Here is a 15,888-nt window from a genome sequence, read left to right as displayed (position 1 = left end):
AGAATGTGTCAATCCTTCTTTAGTATCAGTTCAATTAAAAACATTGAGCATCCATTGGTTTTCTCTGTACAATGAATAATGTAATACCAGATAGTAATCAGCTTACTTTAGATATAATGTAATCTGCAGTACTGAGCTGTCTTTTGAGGTCCACAGTCTCTGTTCTTTGATAATGCCACCTTTTTAATTGAGGGGAACATCTTCATTTCCATTCAGTCAAACAAAAACATTTTCGGCACGGCATTTCTTAATCTACTTCCCAGTCTCATGACAGTTGGTCACATTTTCCACCCTTCCCCTCCAGTCCATCCTCCCCTTCCAATACCACTGTCTGATGAAACCAGACTTCCCCATCAGAAACAACTACGGATTTGCAATAGTTTAGTCTTTGTATTGGATGAGGGGCATGTTTGTCTAAAAAGTGAGAGTTTTTTTCAAAAGTGCTGGTTTTATGTAAAGTGGTGTCCATTAATATTTCATTATAATTACCTGATAACCTTTTCATTTTCAACATTAATATGTTTTGCTCATTTTGTAATCTATCCTCCATTCATTCAAATCCAATTATAGAAGGACTGGGCAAATCACACTGTTGCCTTTTGCACCATGCTGTAAGCAGATGCAGAGTATTCAACTGAGAATTCAGCTCACTAAAATAGGTGTAAACATAATGCAATCCTTTATTGTTTGGAATGTTAGGCTATTATCATAACTCTGGTTCCCAGATGGAAATGTAACCATTACCTAATGTGTATTTATGCTAAAGGCGCTGATAACCTGATAAGATATATTAAAAGACAGCTTCTCAGAGCCTGTGATGCAGTTGTGCCCGTCCCCCCGAGGGCATAACTGGACTATAGACACAGGCATTGTCATCATTTTTTCTTCTAGCCTGCTGCAATCATGGACGTAGCGACCTTGAAGGTTAACGGTTATCTCAGGGAACCAGGGTTATGATTCTATCCCTATCAAGTACGAAATGTAACCTTTACCTAACGGGTATGCATACCACCACTGCGACAAAGCAATACTGCAGACCGACTGGAATGCTGCAAGGCTAAGCCAAAGGCCACCTTGTGCGTTACATTTAGCTAACTTAGCTAGGGCTAAATATTAAGGGAGAACTCACCTCTATGATTAAGTTGTAAGGGTTGACCCTGAAGCCACCCCTTAACATACTTGTTCCAAAGTCAGGGTTTTGTGGATTTAGGACATTCAGTAAATAGAACCACTTAAAAGTATGGGGAGTGGCCTACACCACTGAACTGCAAATGTCCCTGACAGCTCCACCCTGGAACAAAGCCGAAGAAGCTACCATGCCCCTGGTGGAATGGGCAATGAGCTTTTCTGAAGGGGGCAAGTTGTCTCGCTCATAGGCAGGAGTTTACCATAGGACTTAGCCCCATAACAGACAAAAAAATGTTCAGACTGCCTCCAACTCTGAGTTCTGTCCACATAATATGCTAGTGCCCGCACCGGACAAAGCAGAGCAGCCACTCTCTATCAGACTGTAAAGGAGGCGGATAGAAAGCCTCCAATTCCAGTCTGGTTGATGTGGAATGCAGAGCTGGTTTTCGGCAAAAAAAAAAAAAAAAAAAAAAATTGGTAAGAAGCGTAATCTTTGTCTTGGGTTCAGCAAAAATTAAGCAGACTTTCTAAATCAATAAATGCTTGCATCTCACCCATGCTGCTCTGGCATTCTGCAAGGTGTCAATGACCCTATTTCATAACCCCAGATGGCTCAAATGTTGCTGTTCAGGGGTCAGAGCCGCAGCCGCAGGCTCAATGGGTCAGGATACCACAATGTTCCCTCGTCTGACCGAGCAGGTCGTGGCATTATGGTAAGCTCCATGGCAGGCTGCTCAGGAGCTGTAAACCGCAGTCTCCTGGGCCAGTAAGGGGCTACTAATAGCACCCTGGCCTGGTCCTGCCTGATCTTTTCCAGGCACAATGGGAGCACAACGAGTGGTGGAAAGGCACACAGCAGCTGACTGAGCCACTGGTGTGCCAAGGCATCTATTGCCAGCAGGTCACTAGCTCCTGTTATGGAGAAGCAGAGTGGACAATAGGTCAATTCCTGGTGGCAAAGAGGTCTATCTTTACTCTCCTGAACCGTTGCCAAATGAGGCTCCATTCTCAGGCATGGGACTCCCCTTGAGAGTGATGAAGGTGGTCAGTGACAAGTTCTATATGGGCCTTAATGGAGCCAGAATAGCCTCCATGCACTTTGAAAAGGTACGGGGAGCTAGAGAGAGGAAGAATAGCAATACCTGGTACTCGTACGCTGTCCCTTGGAAAGGGAACCGCAGGTACCTCCTGTGCCTTGGTCTTATGGGGATATGAAAATAAGTGTCTTTCAAGTCCACCGTGGTGAACCAGTCGCCTGGCCTGACTGACTGCAACAGCTGCTGCATGGTCAACATCTTGAACCTCCGTCAACCCAGATACAGGTTGATCTGCCTGAGGTTGAGGATTGGTCTGAGGCCACCATCCCGCTTGGGCACCAGGAAGTACCTGGAGTAGAACCCCTCTTTCAGATGAAGACGGTGTACTGTGCAAATAGCCTGCTTTTGTAGTAGAGCCGTCATCTCCTGAAACAACACCACAACATAGTAGTCACGCAACTGCTAGGTCTGCTGCTTTGCTTGTGGCTTAGCCTGAGGCTTTTGCCTTTGCGCTTGGTAGCAGAACTTATTAAAATTCCCCCTTTGTGCAGCCGCGAGTCGGATGTGAAAACCCCCCTGGCTTTAGCAGGAATCAGCTGTGCCAGTTTCTGAGGCTGCTGGAACCTTGGCCGCCAGTTTGCTGCTGGTCTGCGTACTAGAGGAGGCCTCTTTGGAAGCAGTCACACCTGCTCTTTTGTAGACTCCCACGCGTAGTGAGAGCGCTGCAGCATGTCACCCACTGCAGGACTAAAAGTATGTCCCGGTGTAATGGGAGCATCCAGCAGAGGTGCCTTGTCCCCATCAGCCACTCATGTTTGAGACAGCCAGAGCTGTCTTCTTGCGGCTACTAAAACAGCAAGTTTCCTGCCCACCGCCTGCCCATTCAACTTAAGATACGGAGCAGATTCTCAGTAACCAACTGAAGTTCCTCGAGCTGTTGTGTTGTGGGTCTGTGGCTCTGGGACACAGACTTTAACAAGCAGTTCTGGTAGGCTACCAAGATGCTGTTGTATTTATCCAGCCGTGCGGTGAAAGCCCCAGCTGACTAAGGCCGTTTGAGAATGCTCCCTGAAACCTTGCACTGTATATCTGGAATGGTAGTGTCCTTATTTAGGAGCGCTTGTTTAGGTGCTTGCACCAGCGAGGCAATAACGGCATCTACCAGAGGAAATTCAGCCAAGCCAAGCTTCTCCACATCATGCAAGCTGTACAGTGTCCTCATGGAAAGTGAAACAGCAGTAGCTGTAGCCAGGTGACCCCAGGATGAATGGACCTCAAAAAGAAAGCCTGGGTCTACTGGGGGAGACACCTGAGAGGGAGCGGGATCATCCTCACAGATTGTGTTTCTGTGTCTCATTTACAGGCCATGGAATCTGTAAAGCCTCAGTGGCCCGCTTAATCTGCGGCATAAGCTCTGCTGACAAGGAAAGAAGCGCTACTGGTATTGCACTGGTATTGACTAAGTATATACTGGTATTATACTGAGTCTCCTAACTCAGACGGGAACTCTTGATTGCCCACCTCCCCAGAGCGGCAATAGACTACAGATTCTCTTGCTGCCATTCTGTGTTTGGTACTCCCTGTTGCTCTAAAGGCACAGAGGGAGTAGGTGGAGCAATGCGCTCACACAGTAGCTCGGCTAACATGGTGCCCTGCCGCCGCCCACAGCTTATCCAGCTGCTCAGAGACCCGTGGCTCTTTCTCCTCCTCTTCTTTGGATGGGAAGAGGGAGGAGTGGGAAGGAAAGCAAGAGGAAGATGAGGAAGGCAACGAAGGCAGTCTCCTACGTGAAGCTCTCCTGCTCTCCCTTGGCATAGAGCCATCATGGGGAGGACGCAGCCCTCTCTTTTTGAAATGAGGATGGAGGGGAGCCTTGCCCATAATTTAATAGTTACTGCTTTCTCCCACCTTAAATCGAAAGCTACTTGTATACATATATACACACACACACAGACACAGACACACAGGCCTGGTTCAGATAATCACACACAGGGGTAGATTGTACTAAGATAGCCAGTAGCAGCGCCAACTTACTGCAATTTGCATTTTCACTGTGACACTTCTCAAAGGAAAAATATTGTCGTATGTACTAAGAGAAAATATGTTAATGAAGAGAGCTGCAATATACTAATTTACATATATGTTTCATCCTCTTAGCGAGATCTCTAGCATTGCGAGTCGTGCAACATTTTTTCGAATAAATAATCTCATCAGATTCTATAGCGGGATCCCCACCTTCACCCATAAATAAAAAATGTGTTTATATAGAAAAGCTTTTCATAATCATACAGTAGCCCCTTGCTAAACCAGACATTTTTGTCTGACATAACTAGGTGGTGGGTTTAAAACACTAGAATACAAATCGCACACACATTTATAGTGCTCAATGTACTTTAAATGTATAAATCAATGTGCTGAAATAACAGAAATGTGTTTTGGGTAGGCTACATGTTACATAATGTAAAAATATAAATCTGTACAGTAGGTCTATACAGTACAGTAGTAAAATCGCTACTTTCTACTTTAGCCTGTAGGCTACAGGCAACACAAAATAAATCATGCTATTGCATTGTATACATTGGTGTACAATGCAAATAAAAAATTATTTAAATGATAATAGCATTTTTAACTTGGCCTACTTAGTAGCCTAGACAGTTAACATAGATCATAGTGCCGCATTGACAAGTTATGATACTTACAAGAGGACAGTCAATTCACATTAATATGAATTTCAGGGGACCAGCAACAAATTTTGCATTATACCACTAATTTGTATTATCATGAGAAGGCTATAAGCCAAATGTATACTGTCAGTTTTTATTTGTTAGTCAGTGGTGCAGTGCTAAACTGTGCACAATTACAAACCACCTGCACATTAACAGACTAGGTGTGTTTCCTTTTCCTATACATACATACAGATGCTCAGAATGAGCTGGAGGAGTTAGCGGCACGTGTGTGCAGTCTACTGCTCCCAACACATTCAGGAAACGAGAAATGTCATAGAAATATGTTTTCAAGGCTTGAAAATACATCCTGCTTTTAGGGAAAAATAAGTATTTGGGTGTTTGCCTCAAAAATGCATTGAGTACAACTGGCAATGCACGAGAAAAAGTGGACTGGAAAACGCCAGCAACAGCTGCCACAGTCCCCTGAAAGGACCCAGAGGCAAGATAATGCAGGGCGGACAATAGTTTGACTACTGCAGGGATAGCTTGGCTTCTCTGGGTGTCTGGCTCCAGGTCATCTTTTAAATCAGACAGCAGCTCAAGAATATGTGGCTGCCGAGCCTGTACTTGTGTTTAATTTGGTTTTCATTTAAATTAAAGAGGGTAATGCGGGTATGAAATAACCTTTCTCTTCTCATCCTACAAATCACAGCGGCCATGGTTACGGGATAGTGTTTTTCATATACTGCTTTTAATTGCAACTGTTTAAAACATGCTTCCAAAAGTTCTTAACAAATTGATACAACTGAGTGACGCAATTGCCGTCAGCTTTAGTACATCTCATAACATTTCAGAACCCTCACTTGCACCTCCATTTTTGTGAATTTATGCAGGAATGCCCTTAATGACATATTCATCTCAGGCTAAAATGCAATGAAGACCTGCTGCTGCAAAGTATTCCCTAAAAAGTTAACAGCATTGCGCTTGTTTAGTACATTTCACCCTAGACTTCCGAATCGTTTGCGACTTTGCAGCTGGAACACTACATCTACCCCAGACTCTTGTGTACACTTTTACCAGCTGTTAGTAGCCAACGGAGCTATTCTACTTTAAAAGTGCAAAAAAACATTTAATTGACTGAAAAAATGTCCTTGCAAAACTTACCTCTATATCTGTCTGAAAGTTAAACAAGTCTATTTTTTGCCAGTTACTTCCATCCAATGCTAAGACATTCCATGCCTGTAATTAACAAACAAACACATACATTAGTTAATCCTGTAGTGCAGTGAAATCAACGATGAATACAATACTGGAAGTGAAGTTTACAGCTGCATTTGTTTTCTCATGCAGCTCTTGGAAAGTATATGACTCTCTGCTTTGAAAAGAGTTCTATTTTTTATATGTATTTTTTCAATTGGATAGCAATTCTTATTAAGATGCAGTTTGTAGTTGCCATAGCAGCAGGCAGCACATCAGTCTTCCAGCGACACAGTTATAATTTCACAATGCAAAAGCCATGTCGCTTAAAAACAGCAGTTCAAGAAGTATGTGGCTTCTGTAAATAATTACATTTACTCACAAGTTACAATTGCACAAACAAACAAAACACTATCAGGAAAATAGACTAGAGCAAATAAGCTCCAGCTCAAGTGATGAAACCTTGGTGAAATACAGTGTTATTGGGTGTGGGACAAGCCTGCTGGTTTGTGGTGCTGGGGTGTGGAGCATTTGTTGCCTGTTTTACCCAACTCAAACCGCTAACTTCTTAAATATCTTGGTATCCCAGAACACATAGTCATCCACTCTTCAAATAAACACCTCATTAAAATATCATCTGAGGAACAATGAATGACTAGCAGTGCCATTTATGCCTGACCCGTTTACTAAACGTCACGGTTTTGTATAGATAGACAACTGTCCCCTGCAATGAATGTTGTCTTGGCAGTCACAGTTTCAGAAAAGGTTACCTTAGGTAATGACTTTGCCTTATAGGATTGATGCCATTCCATCATTAAATATCCCATACCTGAAAATCATGGTTTAAAAAACTACATGAATCTTCTTTGGGAGCCTGTCTGCTCCAATGTCTTTCACTTGTATTATACACAGTTTGTTTTGCCTATGTAACTTGTTCTAAAAGACGCATACCTTTAAACTCTACCTTCAATTCACACAAGAAAAAAAAAAGGTGTTTCAATTTGTTTGTCAGTTTCTCCAGAAACCACCGAATATATATCTTTAGTTCGGAGCACGCAACCCCATGCAAACTGACGTGGCGGTTTCTACACACTTGCAAAGCCATGCTGGTGTACTGTAACAGCTTGTGCCCTGCTCCCTAGCGGCAAGGGATCGCTTTCATCACAAGTGCCCCGAAGGAATGCAGCAGCCTCGAACTGAAATCAAAACTAAAATCTGTCTGGCTTCCCAGCCAAAGTCTCATTCCACAACAAGGAAGTGACGCGACTCACCTTTACCAATTCCACAGCTCGATACTATGCCACTGACAGCCATCTGACATGAAGTCGCTCGACACGACTGTGAATAAAATATATAGTTACATGTACATGCCTCAGGGTTTGGCCTTTAGTTCCACAACTGGTTGGCTGGATCTTGTTTTTAAAAATTAATTGCTTTTTAAAATGTTTTTATAATGACAATTTACTGTAGCTTACATTTTAAAATGACAAGAATAAAAGGAGAAACCTCATTGACTAACTAATGCTCCAACTACAATTATACGCTATATGTCACTATAGCAGCACACCTTTGAACTTAGAACCATACTCCATGCTTCCCTTGACAACCAATTCAAATAAGAGCTGTATTCAGGTATAAATGTATTATTTTTCAATGAAGGACATATTATTACGTATCAACTGACATAAACATTTTTAAATTATGTCAAGATTCTGATATGCTCAAGAACTTGTGCTAAGGATTGTCCTACCAAGTTTCATCACAGACATTCCAACACATGTCTCGGCTTTACCCTGGGGTCGTTTACCGGACTTGATGTTAACAATCATCACTCCAGATAAGGTTCTGGGCCATTTACTCTCCAATTTAGATACCATGTGAGTAAAATGCATTTTGATGAGCAAAACTCAACTATTTTGAAGTCACAAATACTTTCAGTACATACTGTACTTAATCCTAACTGATGGGGTAAGGCATTAACTACAGCCTTACATTTTAACTGTAATGTTACTTTGAACTACTTTACAAAAACCTGGTCTTACAATAAAAACTTTCCTTTCCTTATTTTCCGCCTGTAAAAATTCAACAATGTTTTTTAGTCCTGCCTTAATTATAGTCCGGGAAGTTGCTACTCTCGATGTAGTTATCTACTTCGTTCACCGATTCTCCTCCCACTAGTACCAGGCTGTTACAGTTACTGATATTTTCTGTAAATCTTCCTTTCTCAGTCTCGTGTGCTCTCCCTTTCCAAGTCGACAGACTGGGTCACAGTCGGAAATATAAACCAGCCTTTAAACAATATACAGACAGCACTCACATATCCAACCCTATAACATTTTGACTTCAGTGACGGTTAAATGTGTGTGATGCATATCTGATTATTTCATTTTGGCCCGTTCAAACCCTTGTATCTTTTTTCTGTTCCCTGAAAAATGGACAACATTAAAAATACATATCTGAAAGGACTGTGTTTTAAAATAAATAGGCTTCCACTTAGATGTACTGCATTAATTTTGTTGTTACAGTACTATATTTAACAGAAGTAGTAATTTTAATTCAGAGTGATAGGATTCTGAAAATATCACTTGCCAAAACTAGAGACAACACGTTAACTGTAATACAGTACATACTTTTAAATCTGGTACGTATTGTAGCGGTATGTAAAATATCCCATTAACGACCTAACAGCAAAATTAAATCTAAATGTTATCCATCCACAGAACTGCATAAAACGTAAAAGGCAATGCAATTTTTTCACAGTTTTCAGAATTGAAACAGTATCCAAAGTCAGTATTATAAATTGCAGAATCTAGTGCTCGATAAGGCCCTAATGTCACAGTTCACTGGTGAATGAAAATGCACAAAAGACCACAGATAAAAAAAAAGAAAAAAACATCGATCAGTAGCTAGAACTGTTTAATGATTAACTGTTACATTACCCTAGCTTGTCTCGTTCGCTTTGTTTTGGCTGCATTTTTCGTCAAGTGAAACTGGAGGAAACGCTGAAAAAAAAAAACTAAATACAAGCATTTAGTGAACATTAGCCACTATTTAATATGACAAAGACCAAAATATACAATTTCTGGTAGTTGAACAAAGTCTTTATATAAAAAAAACACTTAAACAACTTCAAATGTTTGTTAATGACAAAAGCATTGGCACCTTTACACTAAGGGTGGATTGTGAACCTCGAGATTCATCCCGGGTTGAATCCTGGATTGACATGTATCTTTTTCTGTTGCACATTCCAATCTTGGGTGTTAGGGTGGATTGGGTGTCTGGGTTGTTGTGAAGTCATTGCAGCCGTTACTTTGAACTTGTTCGACATATTCAGGATGACAGATTGATTAGATGTCGTGTTGTTAGCAATCCATTTATTAAATGTAATGTTTAAAGCTTTCCTCAAAGATTTTGTATGAGAAAAGAAAGCATAATGGAGCTGCTGGAGATACTAAAACCACAATGTTCAGATACAGAAAGAAGGAAAGACCCTCTTCATGACGATGCGTCAACTGTGTGCCAAGTAATTCACAGAATCGCTGAAGCTATTGCAAATTTAAGCAAGCAACAGGATACATTAATTTTCCAACAGAGCAACATAGCCATTGTATGCAGCAATTTTTTTTGTTTTCTAGAGCAGGTAATACTGCAGTGGTAGGTGCAATAGACTGAGCCCATGTGCCAATAACTTCACCAGGTGGTGATAGTGCTGACACTTTTTTCAGAATTGAAATTATTTTTTTTTTTTTCCCCAATCAATGTACAAACGATCTGTGATTCAGAGCAAAATATCACCAATGCAGTTGCTCCATGGCCTAGATCTACAAATGATTCTGGAATATTTGATAACGGTTTTGTCTGTGCCAAGTCTGAAAACAATGAGAAGATGTATTTTTAGGTGGCAATAGCTACCCCTGTAGGCAGTATTTAATGACCCCAATTTCAAACCCTGCAGCTGGTCCCACAAGACATTTCAATAAGGTTTATGTAGAGACAAAAAATGTGGTTTAACAGACATAAAAATAGATTTTCACATTTAATAAAAAATGTTTGAAGCAAACAGGATGTTTGTTACTTGTTTAGATAGCCCCTGGTTCCTCAGTAGTTGCTGTTCAATTTCTGGGAGAGCCGATCTCGGCTCACCAGTAGGTGGAGGGGTGCTGCTTCGGCCATTTCCAGGATCTCCGAGAATCAGAACCTCTTAGGCCAGTAAGGGGCTATAGGACTTTGTGCCTCCCTGGTGATTGATGTATACTTTATGCTGTGGTGTTGTCAGTGAGAACTAGTACTTTCCTTTAATTTAGGACTCGGTGAAGTGTTACAGTGCCAGGAAGATTGCTAAAAGCTCCAAATGCTATATGAGAAGGCGTTTCAGTTTTGGTACAATTTCCAAGAATCCTTGATGCCAAGGAAATCTGGAATGGTGGGGTTCCAGGAAGAAAAAAAGTCAATTCACTGGCTGCCTGTGAAATCTTGCATTGACTATAAAATTCTTGTAAACTGGTGTATAAACTACTGCATGACCTGACCCCAACCTATCTGTCCGCCATAACTGTCCCTCATGCTCCAAAGCTCTCTTTTCGATCGTCTAGCACAGGAATGCTGCAGATCTCTTGAGCTAATCTCAAAACATTTGGCTCGAGAACTTTCTGCTGTTATGCCCCAAAAGCCTGGAATGCCCTCCCAGACGAAATCCAACATGCAGACTGAACTCTTTCTTTTGGTCGGCTACTGAAAACCCATTTGTTCAGAGATGCCTTTAACTGTTAGAACTGTCCCTTGTTCTTTTTATATGAAGTACTCTGTGATGTGAGCACACGAAGGGTGCTACATAAATGCAAGATACATAGATAGATAGATAAATAGATAGATAGACAGGAGACACCTTTGTTTGTCTCCAGTATATATTTTTAATCCCTTTCCAAGGAGACTGCTGCTACCAGTGTGCCCCCAAAACTGCTGAAATAATTATTCTTGCTGTTGGCCTTGCTCCTCCGTGAGACACACTCATCCTGAGAGTGAATTGAGCTGGGCCCCCAGGAAGACTGTGCCGGGGAGACAGATTATTATCCCCGTCGACCAATTGGTTCATGTCCTGGAAAAAAGTTGAAGATGAAGTCCCTGTGCTCCAAGGGTTTTTCCCTGGACAGAGCCCACCAAACTAGTAGTCTATATATGGAAAGATATGGATGCCCATGACGTGAAAATGGTGGTGAGGGATACATTCTTCAATTTTTTCCTTGAGCTCTAGAATGGCTCTGAACTCCCCGTTCTTTTTCTAAATTACAAGATACCTCGAGCAGTGGCCCCACCTTTGTAAAAATAAGGGACGCTGTTGTATAGGATGAGATTGGAGCAGGGATTTGATTTCTTGTAAGATGACTCCCGGTTGGCGTGACCAGCCCATCAGTGTACGGATATCTGCTTGTGGTAGCGACCTGAACGGTATTCTGTAGCCATACTGTATGAGCTCAGGACCAAAGAATCTGTGATAAAATGAGAAACCCTGCCTCCTATTGGCAGAAGTGAGGGGGGTGGAGATGTGGGTTGGTGGTAGGACCCATGTACCCATGCAACAACCCAAAGTAGAGTGCTTCTCTATTTCCTTATTAGAAGCATGGGTGGATCTATATTAAAAAAGGGGCTATAACCCCCTACCAGCTGCTGAACAGGATTGGATAGCCCATCAAGCCTCCTTCTTATGGGGCAGGGAATCCTTCAGATCAGTGCCAAAGAGGAGATCAAATTGAAAACGCAACTCCAGCAGCCTGGCTTGCCGCGTCCCTCTCTCCCTGCTGCCGCGCCCATCCTCTCCCTGCTGCCACGTCTCTCTCCCTGCTACCGCACCCCTCCTCTCCCTGCTGCCATGCCCCTCCTCACCCTGCTGCCGCGTCCCTCTCTCCCTGCGGTCGCGTCCCTCTCTCCCTGCTGCCGCGTCCCTCTCCCTGCTACCGCGCCCCTCCTCTCCCTGCTGCTGCGCCCCTCCTCTCCCTGCTGCCGCGCCCCTCCTCTCCCTGCTGCCGCGCCCCTCTCTCCCTTCCTCTGTGGAAATACGTAGACTTGCAAGCCGGTTTCCTTAGGGAGACAAACTTGAGCTAGGGCTGCTAGGTCTTTTTATTGTTTTCAGTGAGGCTGATGAGCGAGGTGCTGGGGGCAAAGGAGCTCTTCCCCTTGTGTCAGTGTGTCTGGAATATATACAGCTTACAACATAAGCTGAAAGTTAGATAGGGGAGATGTAAAAAATCTTTTTTTCTCCTGAAACCTAAGGAGAAAAAAGAATACCTATATAATAATAATAATAATAATAATAATAATAAATAATAATAATAATAATAATAATTATAATTATTATTATTATTATTATATTATTATTATTATTATTATTATTATTTTATTTTCTATCTAGAATAAAACAAACAAAAAGTGCAAAAACACAAAAGACTATACTGCATCCGGACCCAAGCCAACACAGGAGGTTTTTATGAAGGCAGGACACTGACATTGGTGCCAATAAGGATTATATCACATTTATCTCTGGGTAAGCGATCAGTTTGATTCTCCTGACTCCTAACATGGAGACCGGGAGTTCATTTTGTGTGTGGACTTCATCATACGAGGCAAGAATCTGTACAACTACGCCACAACCCCCTTCTATAAAAACAAACTATTACAACATTGCCCTGTACTAAGATGATAATTGAATAAAGTGTACTTTGCTGTGATCCAGCATATATTCATAGCAGGATGAATGTAGCTTTTATAAATTATGTATGATTTAATACTTCTGAGTGCTGGAGCACAATTTCAAACTTAGATTATTTTTGTTTTTATTGAAACAGAATTTATTAAAATGTGCAATACATATTTATATGAAATAAATGTAACTATAAATCAAATTTCACATACAGTGCCTATAGAAAGTCTACACCCCCTTGAACTTTTTCCACATTTTGCTGTCAGTGCATCAGAGTTTCATGCATTTAAATTATTTTTTTTTCCACTTATCTACACACCATACTCCACACTGTTAAGGTGGAACTTTGCACACCTAGAATTGGCAATATTTGACCATTCTTCTTTACAAAACTGTTCAATATTTGACCATTCTTCTTTACAAAACTGTTTAAACTCTGTCAAGTTCCTTGGGGAGCGTTGATGGACAGCAATCTTCAAGTCATGCCACAAATTTTTGATTGGATTTAGGTTGGAGCTCTGACTGGGCCACTCAAGGACATTTACCTTTTTGTTCCTTAGTCACTCAAGTGTTGCTTTGCCTGTGTGCTTTGGGTCGTTGGTGAAAGGTGAACCTCTATCCCAGTTTCAGCTTTCTTGCAGAGGGCAGCAGGTTTTCCTCAAGGACTTCTCTGTATTGTGCTCCATTCATTTTCCCTTCTATCCTGACAAGTGTCCCAGCCTCTGTCGATGAAAAACATACCCATAACATGATGCTGCCACCACCATGCTTCACAGTAGGGATGGTGTTCTTTTGGTGATGCGCTGTGTTGGGTTTGCGCCAAACATAACGCTTTGCATTTAGACCAAAAAGTTCCATTTATTTTCATCAGACCACAAAACTTTTTGCCACACGGCTACAGAATCTCCAAGTGTTTTTTTGCATATTTCAAACAGGATTCAAGGTGGGCTTTCTTGAGTAATGGCTTCTTTCTTGCCATCCTACCATACAGACCAGATTTGTGGCTTGCTTGGGATATTGTTCTCACATGCACACTTTGACCAGTCAAGGCCATAAAAGTCTGTAGCTCTTGCAAAGTTGTCATTTGCCTCTTGGTAGCTCACTGGCTCTGATCAGTCTCCTTCTTGCTCGGTCATCCAGTCTGGAGGCACGGTCTGATCTAGGCAGGGTCTTGGTGGTGCCATACACCTTCCACTTCTTAATAATCATCTTGACCGTGCTCCAAGGGATATTCAAGGCCTTTGATATTTTTTTATACCCATCCCAATCTGTGCCTTTCAACAACTTTGTCCCGGAGTTCTTTTGAAAGCGCCTTGGTGCTCATGGTTGAGTCTTTGCTTTGAAATGCATTACCCAGCAGAGGGAACCTACAGGAACTGCTGAATTTATCCTGAAATCATGTGAATCGCTACAATTTAACACAGGTGGATGCCACTTAACTTGGTGTGATTTTGAAGGCAATTGGTTACACCTGAGCTAATTTAGGATTGCTATTACAAGGGGTAGACACTTATCCAACCAAGCTATTTCAGTTTTTATTTTCAATAAAACATTTTCTACAAATTTCTAGAATATTTTTTTCACTTGAAAGTTGTGGGGTAGGATGTGTAGATAAATGAAAAAAATAAAAAAATAAAATAATGCATTTTAATTCCAGGCTATAAGGCAACAAAAGGTGACAATTTTGAACAGGGGTGTAGACTTTCCATAGGCACTGTAACATTGAGTTCAATGTTATAATCCTTGCACATAATTATCTTTTAGTTGTATGATATACTAATGTTTCTGTTTAATATGGATGAGCAAGTTACTTGCCTTCTTGTGCTCCACCCTGCGGATGAGATGTTACATCACTGTCCTATTGTAAGTGACTGCAAATAATGCATAGTTCACAGCCTACCTCTGTAAAGCGCTTTGTGATGGTAGCCCACTATGAAAGGCGCTAAATAAAAATAAATATATTATTATTATTATTATTATTATTATTATTATTATTATTATTATTATTAAATGTAACTGCACTTGGTATGATTAACAGTAAAATGCTCTAAGAAAGGTTTTGCATGAAACTCATGAATATTTGTATGTTAAATAAAGTAATACTTATGCACTAGGTGTAAAATAAGTGACAAAGTGATAAAATGCTGTTATTCCCAAAAATCATTGTTTGACAATATATTAACTTGTCAAACCATGAAAAAAAATGAAAAAAAAAATGCTGAAAAAAAGCAAAGTAGACACAACAATAAACCGTGTTGTAAGCAAGATGTGGTAATGTGACTTGTTTGTTTCTGGGAAAATTTGCTGATATAACATTCACTGCTTTTGCAACTCCATACTTTTTACTCTATCTAAATAATTTAAGCGATTAAGGGTTTAACCTATCCCACAATGCTTTAACCCAGAGTAAAAGCTGTGGACTGCCTACAAATTAAAATACATTACTGCAAAAAGTATTTCTGAAAACGTTTATTAATAAAAGTAAATACAATGCCACTTAGTTCCAGGTGTTCATTAACACAAGTTTTCTCCAATAACTTAAAGTAACAATGCAAATAATGGCCCCCTAATTCAGCCTACTCGTCACTTTTTAACCCATTCCTGAGAGTTTAAAGTATTTACTGTACAGTAGAACTGCAATTCCTTACAAGCTTAGACTGTTAAAATGTAATATTTTTACTGACCTGGACACTTGGATTAACAACTAAAAATATCAACATCATTTTTACAGGCTGGGATATAGACATATAGATTGGCACTGTGCCCATCCACTAAAACTACAAAAGAAAGTGAAACAGAGAAACCGGTCGGCTACTGCCTTCATCAGAGCTACTTAACAACCTAAAAACTACTTTCAGATCACGCCATTGCTGTTTTCTGTGATTTTTTGTTGCTATCCATATAAAAATACCAGCAGCAATTTTTTTTTTTTTTTTATATATTAAAAGCTTGAAATAGCTTGCATGTCACAATGTAATAAAGTGTCTGCCAAATGTCTAAGCCAGCTGATAGAAATCCAACGTAACGTGAGAATGGACAAGCTCAATCAAACATAAAAAAAAGTTCCAAGAGACTGCATTGTACCGCAGTTCTGATGAACTAGTCCTGGGAAGCTGTCCAGTGGTTCTGGGCCTGGTTGGGGAGCTGGAAGTGGGAGGTAGGCACA

At 41.0% G+C, this 15,888-nt stretch overlaps 1 protein-coding gene across 2 annotated transcripts in view; it reads right to left on the bottom strand.

Annotated features, from left to right (window-relative positions):
- Nucleotides 1-15,888, bottom strand: part of LOC121312933 (F-box/LRR-repeat protein 2-like) — an 87,204-nt gene that overhangs the window by 23,839 nt on the left and 47,477 nt on the right. Inside the window, exon 4 of one of the 2 annotated variants that reach the window (XM_041244864.1) lies at nucleotides 5,996-6,070. The exons of the other annotated variant lie outside the window; for it this stretch is intronic. Within the exon in view, the coding sequence (XP_041100798.1) occupies nucleotides 5,996-6,070 (75 nt within the window). The remainder of the gene's footprint in view (nucleotides 1-5,995; nucleotides 6,071-15,888) is intronic. 2 annotated transcript variants of the gene reach the window in all.

Source organism: Polyodon spathula, chromosome 3 (assembly GCF_017654505.1).
Source record: "Polyodon spathula isolate WHYD16114869_AA chromosome 3, ASM1765450v1, whole genome shotgun sequence".
Taxonomy (NCBI): Eukaryota; Metazoa; Chordata; class Actinopteri; order Acipenseriformes; family Polyodontidae; genus Polyodon; species Polyodon spathula.
This window is presented reverse-complemented; position numbering and strand designations above follow the sequence as displayed.